The sequence below is a fragment of the Dendropsophus ebraccatus genome, chromosome 4, assembly GCF_027789765.1.
Source record: "Dendropsophus ebraccatus isolate aDenEbr1 chromosome 4, aDenEbr1.pat, whole genome shotgun sequence".
Taxonomy (NCBI): Eukaryota; Metazoa; Chordata; class Amphibia; order Anura; family Hylidae; genus Dendropsophus; species Dendropsophus ebraccatus.
In genome coordinates, this window is record NC_091457.1 from 22220393 (window position 1) to 22235721 (window position 15329).

Consider the following 15329-nt stretch of genomic DNA (forward strand, 5'->3'; position numbering starts at 1 on the left):
AAAAAAAAACATGACTACTTTGTTTTAAAAACAGCACTGCTCTTGTCAGTTTGTGTATGGTATTGCAGCTTAGATTCATTGACGTGACTGGAGCCAAGTTGCAATACCACACACAACCTGGAAACAGGGGCGGTGCTGTGTTTTGGAAGAAATTGGTTGTATTTTTCTATTCCTGCAGAACGCCTTTAAGACACAGGGCAGATAATGCAGAACAGTGTGTTACAGCTTGGTGACTGCATATAAGGATGCTTCACCCTGCTGTTTAAAGAGGTTCTGCAGCAGATGAGGTGTTTGTTTAAATAAATAATCTGCCTCTAATATAAATGGAGAATTATTAGTGATGAGCTGTATAAATGCTCTGTCTGCATCTGGGCAGAAAATGTCTTGAGACTTTTAATATGTATATAATTAAGAAGCGTGAAGTGGGACCTGTTAAAGGGATTAGGCCATGTTCACACAACGTATGTTTTGCAGAAATCATGGCCATTGTTGCAATTTGCCGTGATTTATACAAAACATATGTTGTATGTGAATGAATGGAATCCCCGCTGTAGCGTATACACTCCGGATGGGATCCCATCCGGCCGCAAGAAAAACTGACATGTCAGTTTTCTGCGGCAGCTATTCATCGAATAGAAATCACACAGAACATGCGGCTCCGGCCGCACGTTCCATTGTGCGCAGCGGTGAATTGGGATGCGGGGGTGCATATGGATGCGTCCGCATCCCAATTCACCAGAAATGAAGATCATCTGCCCGGTACTGCAGTAGCGGTCGGGATGATCTTCAGTAACATCGGCCGTTCTGTGACCTGGCTGGGTCACAGAACAGCCGGTGTTAGACCATGTGTGAACATGTCCCTTACCCAGTATTAGAAAACAGAACTGCTTTCTGGTATTGCAGATCAGTCCCATTTAATGGAATGGAGCAAAGTTTTAATTCCACACACAACCTGGGGACAGGGGTGGTGCTGTTTTTGGAAGGAAGCTGTTTTTTTTTTTTTTTTACTCCTCCTGTCCTTTTAAAAGACTCTGGATCCAAACTTTAGCATCTGTAGGAACCTGGACACCGTTTTCCAATGGAACCACTAGGACCTTCAGGGCACTTGTCGTTCACAACCATAGCCGTCACGCTTTCCTTTGATATGTAAGTGGGTCACATCACAACCTATAGGCTGTCACATCATATCAATAGACATGCAACATGTTTTGGGTCTTCTCCATGACCTTAATCTGACATGTTGTCTGGTGAAGAGCTGAAATGTCTTCCTACTTATACTGCAGCCATGAACCTCAGTAGACTAAATATAGGCTTCTTTGGTCAGATTTACGATGATGTGTTTTATTTAAGGGATAGAAAACTATGGTAGACCACGCTTATTGTGTTGGGTTACCTAAAGTAGTCACACTTAGACTATGTTTGGCCCGTTGTAGCCAATGGCTATGCTGATACTGTCAGTGTTTGAATACTTTTTGTTGTTATCCTGATGAATACCTGATGATGTGAATGCGGCCTAATCCAGAGGCTGGTGGTATAGGAGCCCAACTAGAGATGAGCGCAATTTAAACATGCTGGAGTCCGATCGTTCGGCAATTAAGTACCGGTGGTTGAAGTTGGATGCAGCCCTAGGGAATCTGGGGAAACATGGATACAACATCCAACTTCTTCAGCCACTGGTTTTGAGCATGCTCGTGTTACACCAATCTCTAATCCCTTCATACCTGGTACCTCTCAAAAAAAAAGAGAAAATTGAAGGGTTGCTAGTATAAGTGGAGGTGAGAAAGTAATGAAGACCACCAGGACCATATCTAAAAGGTGAATGAGGGGCTTGAGGCAGCTTTCAAAAGGTTAGCTACCTGTTTGTTCTGGAATCAAAAAATTACGTATTCTCGCACCTATAGATCTTTACTAGAGAAGAGCGAACCTGGAGCATGCTCGAGTCAATCCGAACCCAAACGTTGGGCATTTGATTAGCGGTGGCTGCTGAAGTTGGATAAAGCCCTAAGGCTATGTGGGAATCATGGATATAGTCATTGGCTGTATCCATGTTTTCCAGACAACCTAAGAGCTTTATCCAAGTTCAGCAGCCGCCACTAATCAAATGCCGAACGATCGGGTTCGGATGGACTCGAACCCAAACCCGGTTCGCTCATCTCTAATCTTTACCTTTTCACGGCCCGAATCAACATCGATCAGATCGGAACTTATCTGCAGAGTCTTCACCAGCCCTGTCAGTTGTACAGCCGGGTAGCATGAATGATCACTGGATTAATAAAGGAGAAGTCCAGCAGGGCACAGGGGAAACATAACAAACAATACTAACTTCGCTCTCCCCAAGCCTTCCGAGCACTGGATCGCCATTTCAGGACCCCCGCCAGGGTATGCAGCAGAGCCGACGTCACAACCCAGCTAATGGACTGGCCGCTCAGTGACTGGGGCCGGACGCCACTGCAGTCACTGATTGGCTGAGTGGACTGTCCATCAGCCACGTGGTGACATCATCTCAACTTTGGGCGAAAATGCCTGCTGATGGGACATACAGGATTTGCAGCAGATCCGCGGCAGATTTCATGGTCCAGATTGGATTTGCCTTGAATCTGCAACTTCAAATCTGCTGCAGATCCTGTACGTGTGAACGCACCCTTAAAGGAGTTCTCCAGTACTACAAAAACATGGCCACTTTCTTTCCGAGACAACACGACTCTTGTATCCAGTTCAGGTGCTGTTTGCAATCAAGCTCCATTCACTTCAGTGGAACTGAGCAGCCAAACCCTGCCCAAGCTGGAGACAAGAGTGGGGCTGTCTCTGGAAGAAAGTGGCCCTGTTTTTGTAGCACTGGATAACCCCTTTAACTTCATTGAAATCGGATGAACGTTCGTGTTTACACTGGAAGACCTTGCGTCTGGCTAGCATTGATTTAATAACTTACACAAAAGATGCGATCAGAAATCGATTGATCGATCGGCAGATCACTGGCTCTTCTAAATAGCATTGAAGTTTCTCGCCCCTCGATAGTCATCTTGTGTAAACAGACCCTTGGATTACCCCTAGAAACCAAAGCACAATCGGTGGCCCTACCCACGAGACCCACTTAATACATAACATTCGTGCAGGAGAGTGACTTTCCGCTTTGTGGAGGGGCCGCCTTGTCTTCTAGGAAATGATATGATCAGCAGCTATCAGCATAGCTTTATGAAAGCCGCGATCTTATCAAAAAAATAAATTGGAGAGTTGATAGCGATGTGTGTAGATTATTCCGAAGCGTTCACCGCTGAGCTTCCCAGACACTTCATTTATAAATGAGTCTGTTGGTGTGGAAAGTGCAATTTGGAGAGTAAACTGGTAAAAAGCAGAGCAGCTGTACACGTGTGACACGCTGACTGGAGCAGGATGCCGTACAACAGACCTCCCATCACTCTTACAGTCCTCATTATTATGGTGAGAAATGACGGAGTCTGGTTAATTCAGAAAAAGCAAAGCGTGCCGGTGAACGCTCACAGGAGGACGCCATATACAGAGGAGTTGTACTATAAAGGTCCACATGGGATAGATGTCAGAGATTTAAAATTTACTTCTATAAAAAGTCTTCCATTACTTATCACCTGCTGTATGTCCTGCAGGAAGTGGTGTATTCTATCCAGTCTGACACTGTGCTCTCTGCTGCCACCTCTGTCCATGTCAGGAACTGTCCAGAGCAGTAGCAAATCCCCATAGAAAACCTTTCCTGTTCTGGAGAGTTCCTGACATGAACAGAGGTAAAAGAATACACCACTTCCTGCAGGACATATAGCAGGTGATAAGTACTGGAAGATTGGAGATTTTTTAATAGAGGTAAATTCCAAAATTTTTTCTGGCACCAGTTTATTAGAAAGAATTTTTTTGGGGGTGAACAACCCCTTTTAAAAATACTTATTCAACATTTCTACTTATTTATTCCAGTATTCCGCTGTATTAAAGGGGTATTCCGGCATATGTAAATAAAAATCACCCAAATATAACTCTTCAATATAATAGTACTGGTTTCAGCAGCTTTTGCGTTATTTACCTGACGAAAAGTTGAAAATAGAAAAACTGCATAAAGTGTATTGTCTTTTGCTTCCCAGTTTTCCCATCTCTCTGTAGACAACACATCATCCCCTGATGTCACAGGAAGCTTGTCAGGATCTTGTCTCTGTGCTACATAACCATCTCTGTCATATTCACAGATAGCCCTGTCTTACATGCTGCCTTGTGGTAAATGATGCTACAGGAAGAACAGTCAGGGAGTGAATTCAACAGGTGCTGCAACCTCACGGTGCAAGCAATAGTCTGCAGTGTAATTAGATGTTCTGAAACTGGCAAGAGTGCTGGGAGAGGGGACAATGCAGGAAGAGCTGTAGTGGAGAGCTGAGGGAAAGCAATGCGTTCTGGGAACTGTAGTACTATGCTACTTTACAACCACAAAATGCGAATGGAGGGTTATATAACGTCTCTAGTGACATTACCATGGGCAAAACAAATCAAAGATCGTAACAAATTATGTCCGGATAAATGTTAACATCCACTCGTAGTCCTACCCAAAATTATTGACAGACCTGAAAGTTACCAATCATAATGCCATACCTAGAACACACATTGATGACATACCTGAGCGAAAAACGGTAAGTAGGGGAATAGACTCAAAAGAGCCACCTTAAAGTGATACTTTAACCACCTCTTGCATCATTTTAGCGGTTAACAGTGTCAACTGGGTGGGGCTTTATGGCACCTGACTGAGGAGAGGGCCCACTTAGGTAACACTGCCCACCAATGAAATGAAGCAATTTTAGAGCAAAAAGGAGATGCAGACAAGTTTTTACATGTATACTTCAAATGTGCAGCATCTAAGCTTGTGGATGGTGCGGAGAATCTCACATAGAGTAAGGGGGCGGCAATATCACTTTAAAGAGAACAGAACAGTACAGATCCTGAGGACAGCATGCACTAAAACTTAGGATACGTATTCTGCGCTCATTCTAGAGAGGTTTCAGCTCACATATATCGAGGACGGCTCACACAAGAGCACACAAACACAGATAGGCTGTGTACAAGCAAAGAGAGAAAATAGAGCTCAAGCAGCAAACTGCAGAGGCTGTAGAAGCAAAAGTAAGCAAATTACAGACCTATTTAGGTTTTTTTCGTTTTTTTTTTGCACAAAAATATGAAAAAAAAAAAAAATGCAAACCTTTAGATATAGCAGTGCAATATGGTGGAGTAACCGAATAAGGATTTTCTGCTTTTGAGTGGCGTTGGTCTGTGAGAGATAATGGTTTATCCATTAGAAACATGTATTTAATACAGTGTTACATGAACTGGTAGTATGACATGAGTCAGACAGTGAATGAGTCATTTGATCCGCTTTGCCTTCCTGCTGGAATCCTGCGTCGTGGTCGTCGGCTGTGAGTGACAACATGCTACCATAAGCACAATTTACACAGAAACCTTCGTGACTGCTGCCCGTCTCCCAGCATATAAGCAGCTGCCCGGACCCCCCCCCCCCTCTCTCGGCTGCCCCCACATTTGCAGCCCTGACCTAATCATCACAGCTGTAATTAGCAGGTCTGCGAGCGGCCGCAGTGATGCAGGAGGCAGCTCCCGGGGGTCCAAGAAATGGGACATTGGCGTCATCCTGTGTGTGCGAGTCTCAGCCTTCTACCAAGCTTCTCCTTTCTTGCCCTTGTTCTTTCACACCATATTTTCCTCTCAGATAATCTTCCGCGGCATCTAATGAAAATGCATTCCGCTAAGCTCTTGTCACTTTACAGAAACGTCTGAGGGACTCTCCAAAGTTTTAAGAAAGCGCCGTCACATTGTGTCTAGAAGAGTCTGTGGTCTCCCTTGTGCTGTCTCTCATTTATTATTGTTAGATGGCAATCTTGGATTGCTTTAGCTTAATGGGATGTAACTGTTCACTGAGGCGGCACGGTGGACCTAAGCGAACGCCTCGTACGTGGATCTGAATGTATATAAGGCAGACCGTGAATTGTAAAGATGTATAGAATAATATATATGTACGTCTTGGGGTATTAAAGAGCACCAGAAAACGATATGGCTGTTGTTTCACGACTTTTATCTAGCGGCACTGACACTGATTGGCAAAGCTTCCCGATACCGACTATGTACGTGCTTCACTGGCCCCATATAAGTACATGTAATGGAGAAAAGTATTGGGCCCATCATCAATTAAAGGGGTTATCCAGCGTTACAAAAACATGGCTACTTTTCCCCCTCACTTGTCTCCGGTTCAGGTGTGGTTTGCAATTAAGCTCCATTTACTTCAATGGAACCCCACCCAATCTGGAGACAAGAGAGGGGAAAAAGTTGCCATGTTATTGTAGCGCTGGATAACTCCTTTAATTCTGAATTAATCCCATTGCCACATGGGTATAAACCTGTCCCCTACTAAAGCAGTCTGCCTTTATAAACATTTGTGAGAGAAAGGGCCGTTCTAAAGAGCTGACTGATTCTAGGGCAGTGCTGGTGTATGCACCACAATTGTAACAAGTCAGTTCATTAAAGGGTTTATCCAGCGCTACAAAAACATGACCACTTTCTCCCAGAGACAGTCCCTTTCTTGTCTGCAGTTTGGGTGGGGTTTTGTAACTCTGATCCATTGAAGTGAATGGAGCTTAATTGCAAACCACACCTGAAAGGGATACAAGATAGCGCTGGATAACCCCTTTAAATTTCTTCCCTCTAAGATCTTTCATTGGAAGTGGTATAAAAAGTGGTAGCATTTAGGGACAAGCACAATTGGCAGCTCCATATGAGCATGGTTTCATCCACACGTGATGGCACAGGCTGTGTAAAAGTAACTGGGATCAGGCGAGGAGCTGATCTGGTCTTTTGAACCTGCTTTAAAATATATCGATATTGGCCGCACATATTCCTGTGCTGTCAGTTTCCAGACCACAATTCGTGTATACTTACCATCCACGCTGCTTGTGCTCCGGCCACTGCTGTATATGTTCAGGCCACGCCTCCTCCTGATTGAGTCACAGAAGGAGGAGGCGTGGCCTGAAGATACAGGCGGCGACTAGAGAGCCAGGTGCTGGATCACAAGCAGTGCAGATGGTAAGTATACCCTGATTGTGATCTGGAAACTGACAGCACAGATATATACATGGGATACAAGCCCATCCAGTATAACCCTACTGTGTTGATCCAGAGGATGTCAAAGCCCCTCATGATGTAGATGCCAGTTGACCCATCCCACGAAGAAAAACTCCCTCCCGACTCCAATGGCTATCAGAATAATCCCTGGATCAGTGTCCTATCACATAAATCTAGTGGCCATAACGTGTAATATTATAATTTTCAAGAATTTAGCAACTTGTTTAGCAAGTCAGCCCTGACAACATCATATAGCAGAGAGTTCCATGGTGTATGGTGAATACGTCACCAACACTGCTGATTCTATACCTGAAACCAAACCTCATCCAGCCATTGAAATGAGTGCAAAGAGTATGCCCATCAGGAGCTTCATAGTATGGTTTTCCATTGTGGACATTGGTTGCTTCCATTTTTGTATAAACACTTTGGACTTGGCCCTTTTCCGTTCCAGACCTCAACCCCATCCAACATCTTTGGAATAAACTAAAATATAGATTGGGAGCCCAACCTCTCCCTTACATCAGTGTCTGACCTATCATATGCCCTGATGGATAAATGACAAAATATTTCTACCAAAACCTCCAAAATCTTGTAGAAAGTCTTTCATACCTGCAAAAGGTGAGCAGCTCCATATTACTGCCTTTTTCCTATAGATATGTAATGGGATGTCCTAAAAGCTCCTGTAGAGGGTATGGTCCCACATAGTATCTACCACATGTGGATGAAACCATGAGATGCCAATTGTGCTGGTCAATGTACCCTATGACAGGTAGAAGGGCAGAAGTTTGATGCCGCCACAGCGAACCCTGGAAAACATGGATACAACCTATGACCATGTTCCCACTCTGTAAGACACCCGCCGTTCCATGACCCGGCCGGGTCACCAAACGGCCGGTGTCAAAGAAGATCTGCAGTACCGGCCAGATGATCTTTACTGCCACTGAATTCGGATGTGGGCGCGTCAGTGTGTGCCCGCATTTGAATTCCCCGGTGCTGACAATGGATTGTGCGGCAGGAGCCGCGCACTCCATTGTGTGCACTGACATGTCTCCTGTGGCCGCTATTCAATGAAAAGCGACCGCAGAAAACTGACATGTCAGTTTTTTGTGGCGCCGCTAGGGATCCCGGCCATAGTGTATACACTCCGGCCGGGATTCCTTAGACGCCAGTTCTTTAATAATCACGGACGTTGTTGCAAATCGGCAACAACGGCCGTGATTACTAAGAAACTTATGTAGTGAGAACATAGCCTATGACTGTATCCATGTTTTCCTGGCAGTCTTAGGGCTGCATTTAACTTCTGCAGCTACCTGTAACGAAACGCAGCACGCACAGGTTTGGACAAACCTGAACATGCTCGAGATTCGCTCATCTGTAATGGCCATATTAGATTTCTCGTTACCGTATTTCTCACCTCATGTTCTGGTATCCCCATTGAGAACTGACTTACACTATGTCGTTCTTCTAGACAAATATTCCTTTCCTGCAAAATGTCTTGAACAACCATCAATTCCTGCATGGAACAGTGGACACCCAGTTCATCGATGAAAATCCTGACCTCTTCAACCTACGGCCAGTGCAAAACAGAGCGCAGAAGCTCCTTCACTATCTAGGTAACGGCTGATGTGCGGTATACCGTGTACGCCTGCGTTCAGACTGGATCAATGGAAAATGGCTAAATGAAATGAGTGAGGCTGCGGAGGGTAAGGACTAATGATTCTCGTCCAACGCTTTGCAGGTCACGTGATGGTGAATGGACCAACGACACCCATTCCTGTTAATGCCAAGCCATCGTCTATAGATCCAGTCGTACCTCCCATCCCAATGAGTAAGTAACGCGGACTACGGTTCATTTTTAAAGCATTGTAAGATTAATATGCAACGTGATATACTACGAAGTCGGTGGACTGGAGCTGTGATTCAGTCAAGGAAATTAGCTATAGAGGTTTCTTTGGCAGCCGCAGCGTTCTCGGTGAATAATGCTCTAAAAGCTCCTTCTAAACCTTATATTGGTTGATAACCATTCACGTCCTGTATAGTCTGCCAGTAGAATTGGGGGAGGCATTAGTTCCTTGTTGATATTTCATGAATATGAGATCACTTGGACGGATGTGGTGTTTGTTTCGCGTCCCAGAAAAGTGACTATCGCTATGGCTATGCTGAGAAGACGTGAGGCTATGTGTAGTGGTATTATGAGTTTATTGTAATGCTCAGTGTTGGATTTTTTTCTTCTTCTCTATTTAAGGTGATCCCCCTTCTGGGTTTAGAGATATCCTTCTCCGTGAGGGTCCTGAGGGTTTTGCAAAGGCCATCCGTAAGCACCGGGGTCTTCTGCTGATGGACACCACCTTTCGAGATGCCCACCAGTCACTGCTCGCCACGCGTGTCCGTACTCATGACCTTAAAAACATCTCTCCCTTTGTGTCGCACAATTTCAACAATCTGTTCAGTTTGGAAAATTGGGGAGGTAAGACCCTGTGTACTGTACGGACCCATGGAATTTCCTAGTTATTCCTCCGTGCTTGTGTAGGATAGGCCTTAAATAGTCACTAATCTTTTATCAAAATTTTCAAGATAAGCTGTTGTGTGTACGTGTGGAGTAGAAGGGTCTCTTCCTATTATGACAGATCACAGTGGCCTCAGGTTGGCAAATGTGAGCAGTGATGCAGGCAGTACTATATGCATCATTGCTCACATACCTTACTGTCTTTTTTACTGCGGCCCGGTACAGTACCATGTGCATTGCTGCTCACTGACTGAGATGGTGTGGTATGACGACTAGTCCGCATCACATTTGAGTTAAGCAGTGATGCAGGCAGTATGCATTGCTGCTAACCTCACATTTTCCAGGCTGTATGCTGACTGCTTTTACCCTCCATCCAGAAAGTGTGAGGTGAGCGACAATGCATACTATACTATACCATCCTAGATGGGCAGTGCGCCAGTGGTTCTCAAGAACCAGTAACATAACGCAGCTCATTTTAGTGGTCTCTACGTTTGTACATGGAATTATTCACCAGTCCCCAGTCTCATTTTCACTTTTCCCTGCGCTTCTTGGGAGAGACTAGCTGCTATGATGTCTCCCATATGCTGCACACACAGGAGAGGGGATCCTGCTCCCCTTTATCTCTATACTACACTTTCAGAAGCAGCAGCATCATAGAGGACATACAACACAGGGTGGATAGAAGACTTAACAAACCTTATAGCTTCTTCTCTTCCTCAGTCTCATTCCGCAGTTACTGTACCACCACCACCTCCTCCTCTCCATAGACTTTTATAGGAAGTTATAACCCAATTTCTCGCAAAAAGTCTATCTCCCCTCTCAAAAAGATTTTTATGGTCTTTATTTCATAGTAAGTTAGTAGGAAGGGTAGGAAAGGAGCTTTAGAGAAAGAGGCATTTTTCTCTAATAAGATACATTACACAATTTCTTATAGTCACTCGCACTGACCAGAATTGAGCAGTCTTGAGAGCCCTAGACAAATTTTTGAAGGAGAGTAGACTAGATCTGTATAGAGTAGATTAAACTGTGTGTCGGAAATGATGGATAAATTCCGAAAACTTCATACTACTATGTGGCTCATAGTATTTATTTTAGTGTTGATTTTTTTCTGGTTACAGGTGCAACTTTTGACGTTGCCATGAGATTCCTTTATGAATGCCCCTGGAGGAGATTGCAGGAGTTAAGGGAGCTTATCCCTAACATACCCTTCCAGATGCTTCTCAGAGGTGCGAATGCAGTGGGGTACACCAACTATCCCGATAACGCAGTCTTCAAGTAAGTTTCCTGGTATCACTATGCAGGTGTGAGAACGTTGCTACTTTGTCTGTGATCCTGTAGGTCCAACGCATTTTGGTTTTATTCTCTACTTTTCTTTACTCAGGTTTTGTGAAGTGGCAAAAGAGAATGGAATGGATATCTTCAGGGTCTTTGACTCTTTGAATTATTTACCTAATATGATTTTGGGCATGGAGGCTGCGGGTCAAGCCGGTGGAGTCGTAGAAGCTGCCATCTCCTATACCGGGGATGTGGCGGATCCTACTCGCACCAAGTACACATTAGATTACTATGTAAATCTAGCTGAAGAGCTTGTCAAAGCTGGAACACACATCTTGTGCATCAAGGTACTGTATATAGGTATAATATTATGTTTTTTATAGTTTTCATTATTGCATATACGGTGATCGCTTCCTACCGGCAGTCTACGGCATGGCAGGTACAATTTGTGGTATACTTGTATCTGGATAGTCTCTGAAATTGCTCAGATGGAAAGTTCATGTAACGTAAAATCTCCTGCCCCTCTAAGACGTTGGCTTAGCAGGTTAAAATCGTAAACCCCTGTTTTTCTGTCTTTGTAGGACATGGCAGGATTGTTGAAACCCAGAGCTTCGGATATGCTAATTCGAGCTCTACGAGACAAATTTCCAGACATCCCAATTCATGTGCATACCCATGACACAGCCGGTGCCGGGGTGGCTTCTATGCTGGCATGTGCCCAAGCTGGAGCAGACATTGTAGACGTTGCGGTTGACTCAATGTCCGGGATGACTTCTCAGCCAAGTATGGGGGCTTTGGTGGCATGTACAAAGGGCACAGAACTAGACACTGGTAAGTTTGTCTCCTATTGATGTGTCAGCTGATTTACCATTTAATCTTAATAAAGACTTTGTGGCACTCTCCCACGTAAACCCTCTAAAATTTTACTAAAATCACATGGTCTGGGACGTAGACATTGGTTGATTGGCCATTTTATATTGGGTTTGGCCCTTGGGGGCCAAGATAAAGCGCTTGTAGCAGAGTGATATAAATGTCGCCAATTGGAATTCCCATTATCTATCTCTTACTGCAGTAGATGGCGGAGGGCAGGGAAGTGCTAGGAAGCAACAGCTCAGAACTAAGAGGGGATTCCAGCACATCCAGGGTGAAGAGTCCAAACTATTCATGCAACTTCAAAGGAAATACGGCAAAACAGAACATGTAGAGGTGACCATCACCGCATTTCCCGCATGCGGCCCTTACTTATGCCTGTTGACCAATGTCCTCATCCTCGACAATCTGTTTTTATAAATGCATTTAAAGAGCTCTCTGAGTTAGTGACATTACAACAGGGTTTTGTCTGTCAACCAGTGGGAGCAAACCTGCTAGAAGTTCAGGTTAGCAGGATCCTAGAGATCCTGGAGAAGGTGGATTCAGCCTGAAGGCTGCCTAGAAAACATGGATACAGCATGTTTTACAGACTTTTGGCAGGTTTGAACATCTCTAATGGATAAGCTTAAAGTGACTCTGTACCCACAATCTGCCCTCCCCAAACCTCTTGTACCTTTGGATAGCTGCTTCAAATCCAAGATCTGTCCTGGGCTCCGTTCAGCAGGTGATGCAGTTATTGTCCTAAAAAAAACTACTTTTAAAATTGCAGCCCTGTGTCAAATTGGTGTGGTCTAGAGTGTGTGTGCCCAAGCCTTGCACCGCCTCTCCATCCCTCCTCCCCACCCTCCTCATCATTAGGAGCGCCCTGGGCAGTATTTTTCCTATTCATCACTTGTGTGAACACTGCATGTGTTGGATCGTTAAGGCATCTGTGCAGTGTTCACACAGGTGATGAATATGAGAACTCCTGCCCAGGGGCATCCTAATGATTAGGAGGGTGGGGAGGAGGGACGGAGAGGCGGTGCAAGGCTTGGGCACAGACACTCTCGGCCAAGCCAATTTGACACAGGGCTGCAAGTTTAAAAGTTGTTTTTTAGGACAATAACTGCATCACCTGCCAAATGGAACCCAGGACAGATCTTGGATTAAAGGCAGCTATCCTAAGGTACAAGTGTTTTAGGTGTGGTGTGGGGGGGGGGGCAGATTGTGGGTACAGAGTCACTTTAAGGATTTGAGTGACTGAAAAGGGCCAACTTGTGATATCTATATGACTGGGCCAGGGCATCTCCAGAACAGGCCTCTTTGTGGGGTGCTCCCAGTATGTATGAATTAGTACCCAACACATAGGGCATTGCTGTATGTGGGGTTGTGCTTCTAAAGATTAGCTATGATAAGCTGGCAAAGACAGTGTGATGTTTAAATGGAAAGCATGGGGGAGATCTATCAAACTGGTGTAAAGTAGAATTGGCCCAGTTGCCCCTAGCAACCAATCAGATTCCACTTTTCTTTCCTCACAGACTCTTTGGAAAATGAAAGGTGGAATCTGATTGGTTGCTAGGGGCAACTGAGCCAGTTTCACTTTACGCCATGTTTGATAAATCTCCCCCCATGTGTCCTGACATCATGTGGTTGTTACTGTAACAAGTACCGCTTGGCTAACCATAGTACCCCTCTTCATGGCAGCGGGATCCCCTAAGACAGGATAATGCCCTGATTACACTGCAGAGATTGTTCAGGAATGAGAAACCTGACCGAAAGGTTGAAGTATTGACCAAACCCCTGTCCTCAACCCAATCGATCATCTCCAGGATGTGCTAGAAAAACGTCTCAAAAGTCTAATCTATAGGGCCAGATACTACACCCTCCAAGGTCTTGTCCACCCCTCCATGGGTCGGAGCTGTTTTTGTGTTAGGCTTCCATCTTGCCCTAACAGCATTATCTGCAGAACGTTATGGTAGCCTTACAATGACTTCTTTTCCATGTAGATGGACATTAAAGATTTCCTTAGCAGAAAAGAGCAGGTTGCTTTTCTGTGTTGTGCTGCTCATGTAGATGGAGGCACTTTCTGGTATAGGCCCTTAAAGTGTTATCCTTTACTTCTGTAGAGAATCCCTTTTATAGTGGCAGTGTATTAACGTCCCCCCTGTGCTCTCCCTGGCATTCACTTTGGCAAGCTGTCTGGGCTTTAAAAGCAACAAATTGCAAGTGTTACATGTGCCCTGGGATTGCTGCCTCTTAAGCAGTGATTAGCAGCTGGCATTTTACCCTGTTTAAAAAGCCTGGCACTGGCAAGTTGGGCCGCATGTAATTTGCTTATATTGCAGCTAACCCCTTTAGTGCCACCTGCAATTTTTGGAGCACAGGTTTAATACCATGATTTATGTCGTATATGAACTATATACTGTGTATGATGTGCATATCGGTTTCATATCTCCAGTGCTCGCGTGCTTACGGCCTACTTGTATATTCTAGGAGATTGTTAGAAAAAAGGTAGCTTAAAGGGGTAGTGCGGCGGTAAAGAATTATTGACAGAATAACACACATTACCAAGTTATACAACTTTGTAATGTATGTTATGTCTGTGAATGGCCCCCTTCCCCGTGTCCCACCCCCCCCCACCCGTGTACCCGGAAGTGTGGTGCGCTATACATACCTGTCACGTGCAGACTCTTCTCCGATCTTCAGTCAGCGATGTCGTCTTCGGACGGCCGGGCCGAATCCCTCCGAGCGTCCTGAGTGCCAGCCGCCCTCTTCAGCGTCATCAGATGCTCAGCCGCGATTGGCTGAGCACAGTTTGGCTCAGCCAATCGCGGCTGAGCAGCCGATGACGCGGCAGAGGGCGTCCAGTACTCGGGACGGGCGGAGGGATTCGGCTTGGTCGTCCGAAGATGGCTTCACTGACTGAAGATCGGAGAAGAGTCTGCACGTGACAGGTATGTATAGCGCACCACACTTCCGGGTACACGGGTGGGGGTGGTGGGACACGGGGAAGGGGGCCATTCACAGACATAACATACATTACAAAGTTGTATAACTTGGTAATGTGTGTTATTCTATTTACGTGTCCCTGGAAAAAAAATTCAAATGTTGGCAACTATGGTCTCTGTAGTGATATTAGCCCTTTGTGGGCGTAATTTTTTAGGATTTTTTTAAATACCTACCATGGAGACAAGGTCATACATGTTATATAATTTATCCATGTAATGGCGACCGTTTTCCTAGATATGCATTTGGTCGTACAGTGAATGACTGTCTGTGTATTAGGCCCTACACCAGATATATATGTAAGGCCCCCTTTCACATGTCCATAGCTGTTTTTATGGTCCGTAAACACTGATGGGGAAGCCTTTCAGGGGGCTTCAGGAAACCATCAGCTTTTCCTGGCTGTAAAAAAACAGCAGAAGGGGGAAAAAAAATCATACTCTCCTGCATCGGGGCTTCACTCCATCTTCTCCTTCGCTCTTCTCATGAGCACGAGTGATGTCAATTGTGCAGCGCAATGCTGGAGGGGGTGAGGGAGTGGCCCCTTAGGGGTGCAGGTATAATG

The 15329-nt window shown here is 45.1% G+C and overlaps 1 protein-coding gene across 2 annotated transcripts in view; it reads left to right on the top strand.

Annotated features, from left to right (window-relative positions):
- Positions 1–15329, top strand: part of PC (pyruvate carboxylase) — a 363791-nt gene that overhangs the window by 333602 nt on the left and 14860 nt on the right. For both annotated transcript variants that reach the window (XM_069965255.1, XM_069965254.1), the window contains 6 exons: positions 8600–8744; positions 8870–8959; positions 9377–9598; positions 10756–10912; positions 11019–11259; positions 11494–11743. In XM_069965255.1, coding sequence (XP_069821356.1) covers positions 8600–8744; positions 8870–8959; positions 9377–9598; positions 10756–10912; positions 11019–11259; positions 11494–11743 — 1105 coding nt within the window. The remainder of the gene's footprint in view (positions 1–8599; positions 8745–8869; positions 8960–9376; positions 9599–10755; positions 10913–11018; positions 11260–11493; positions 11744–15329) is intronic.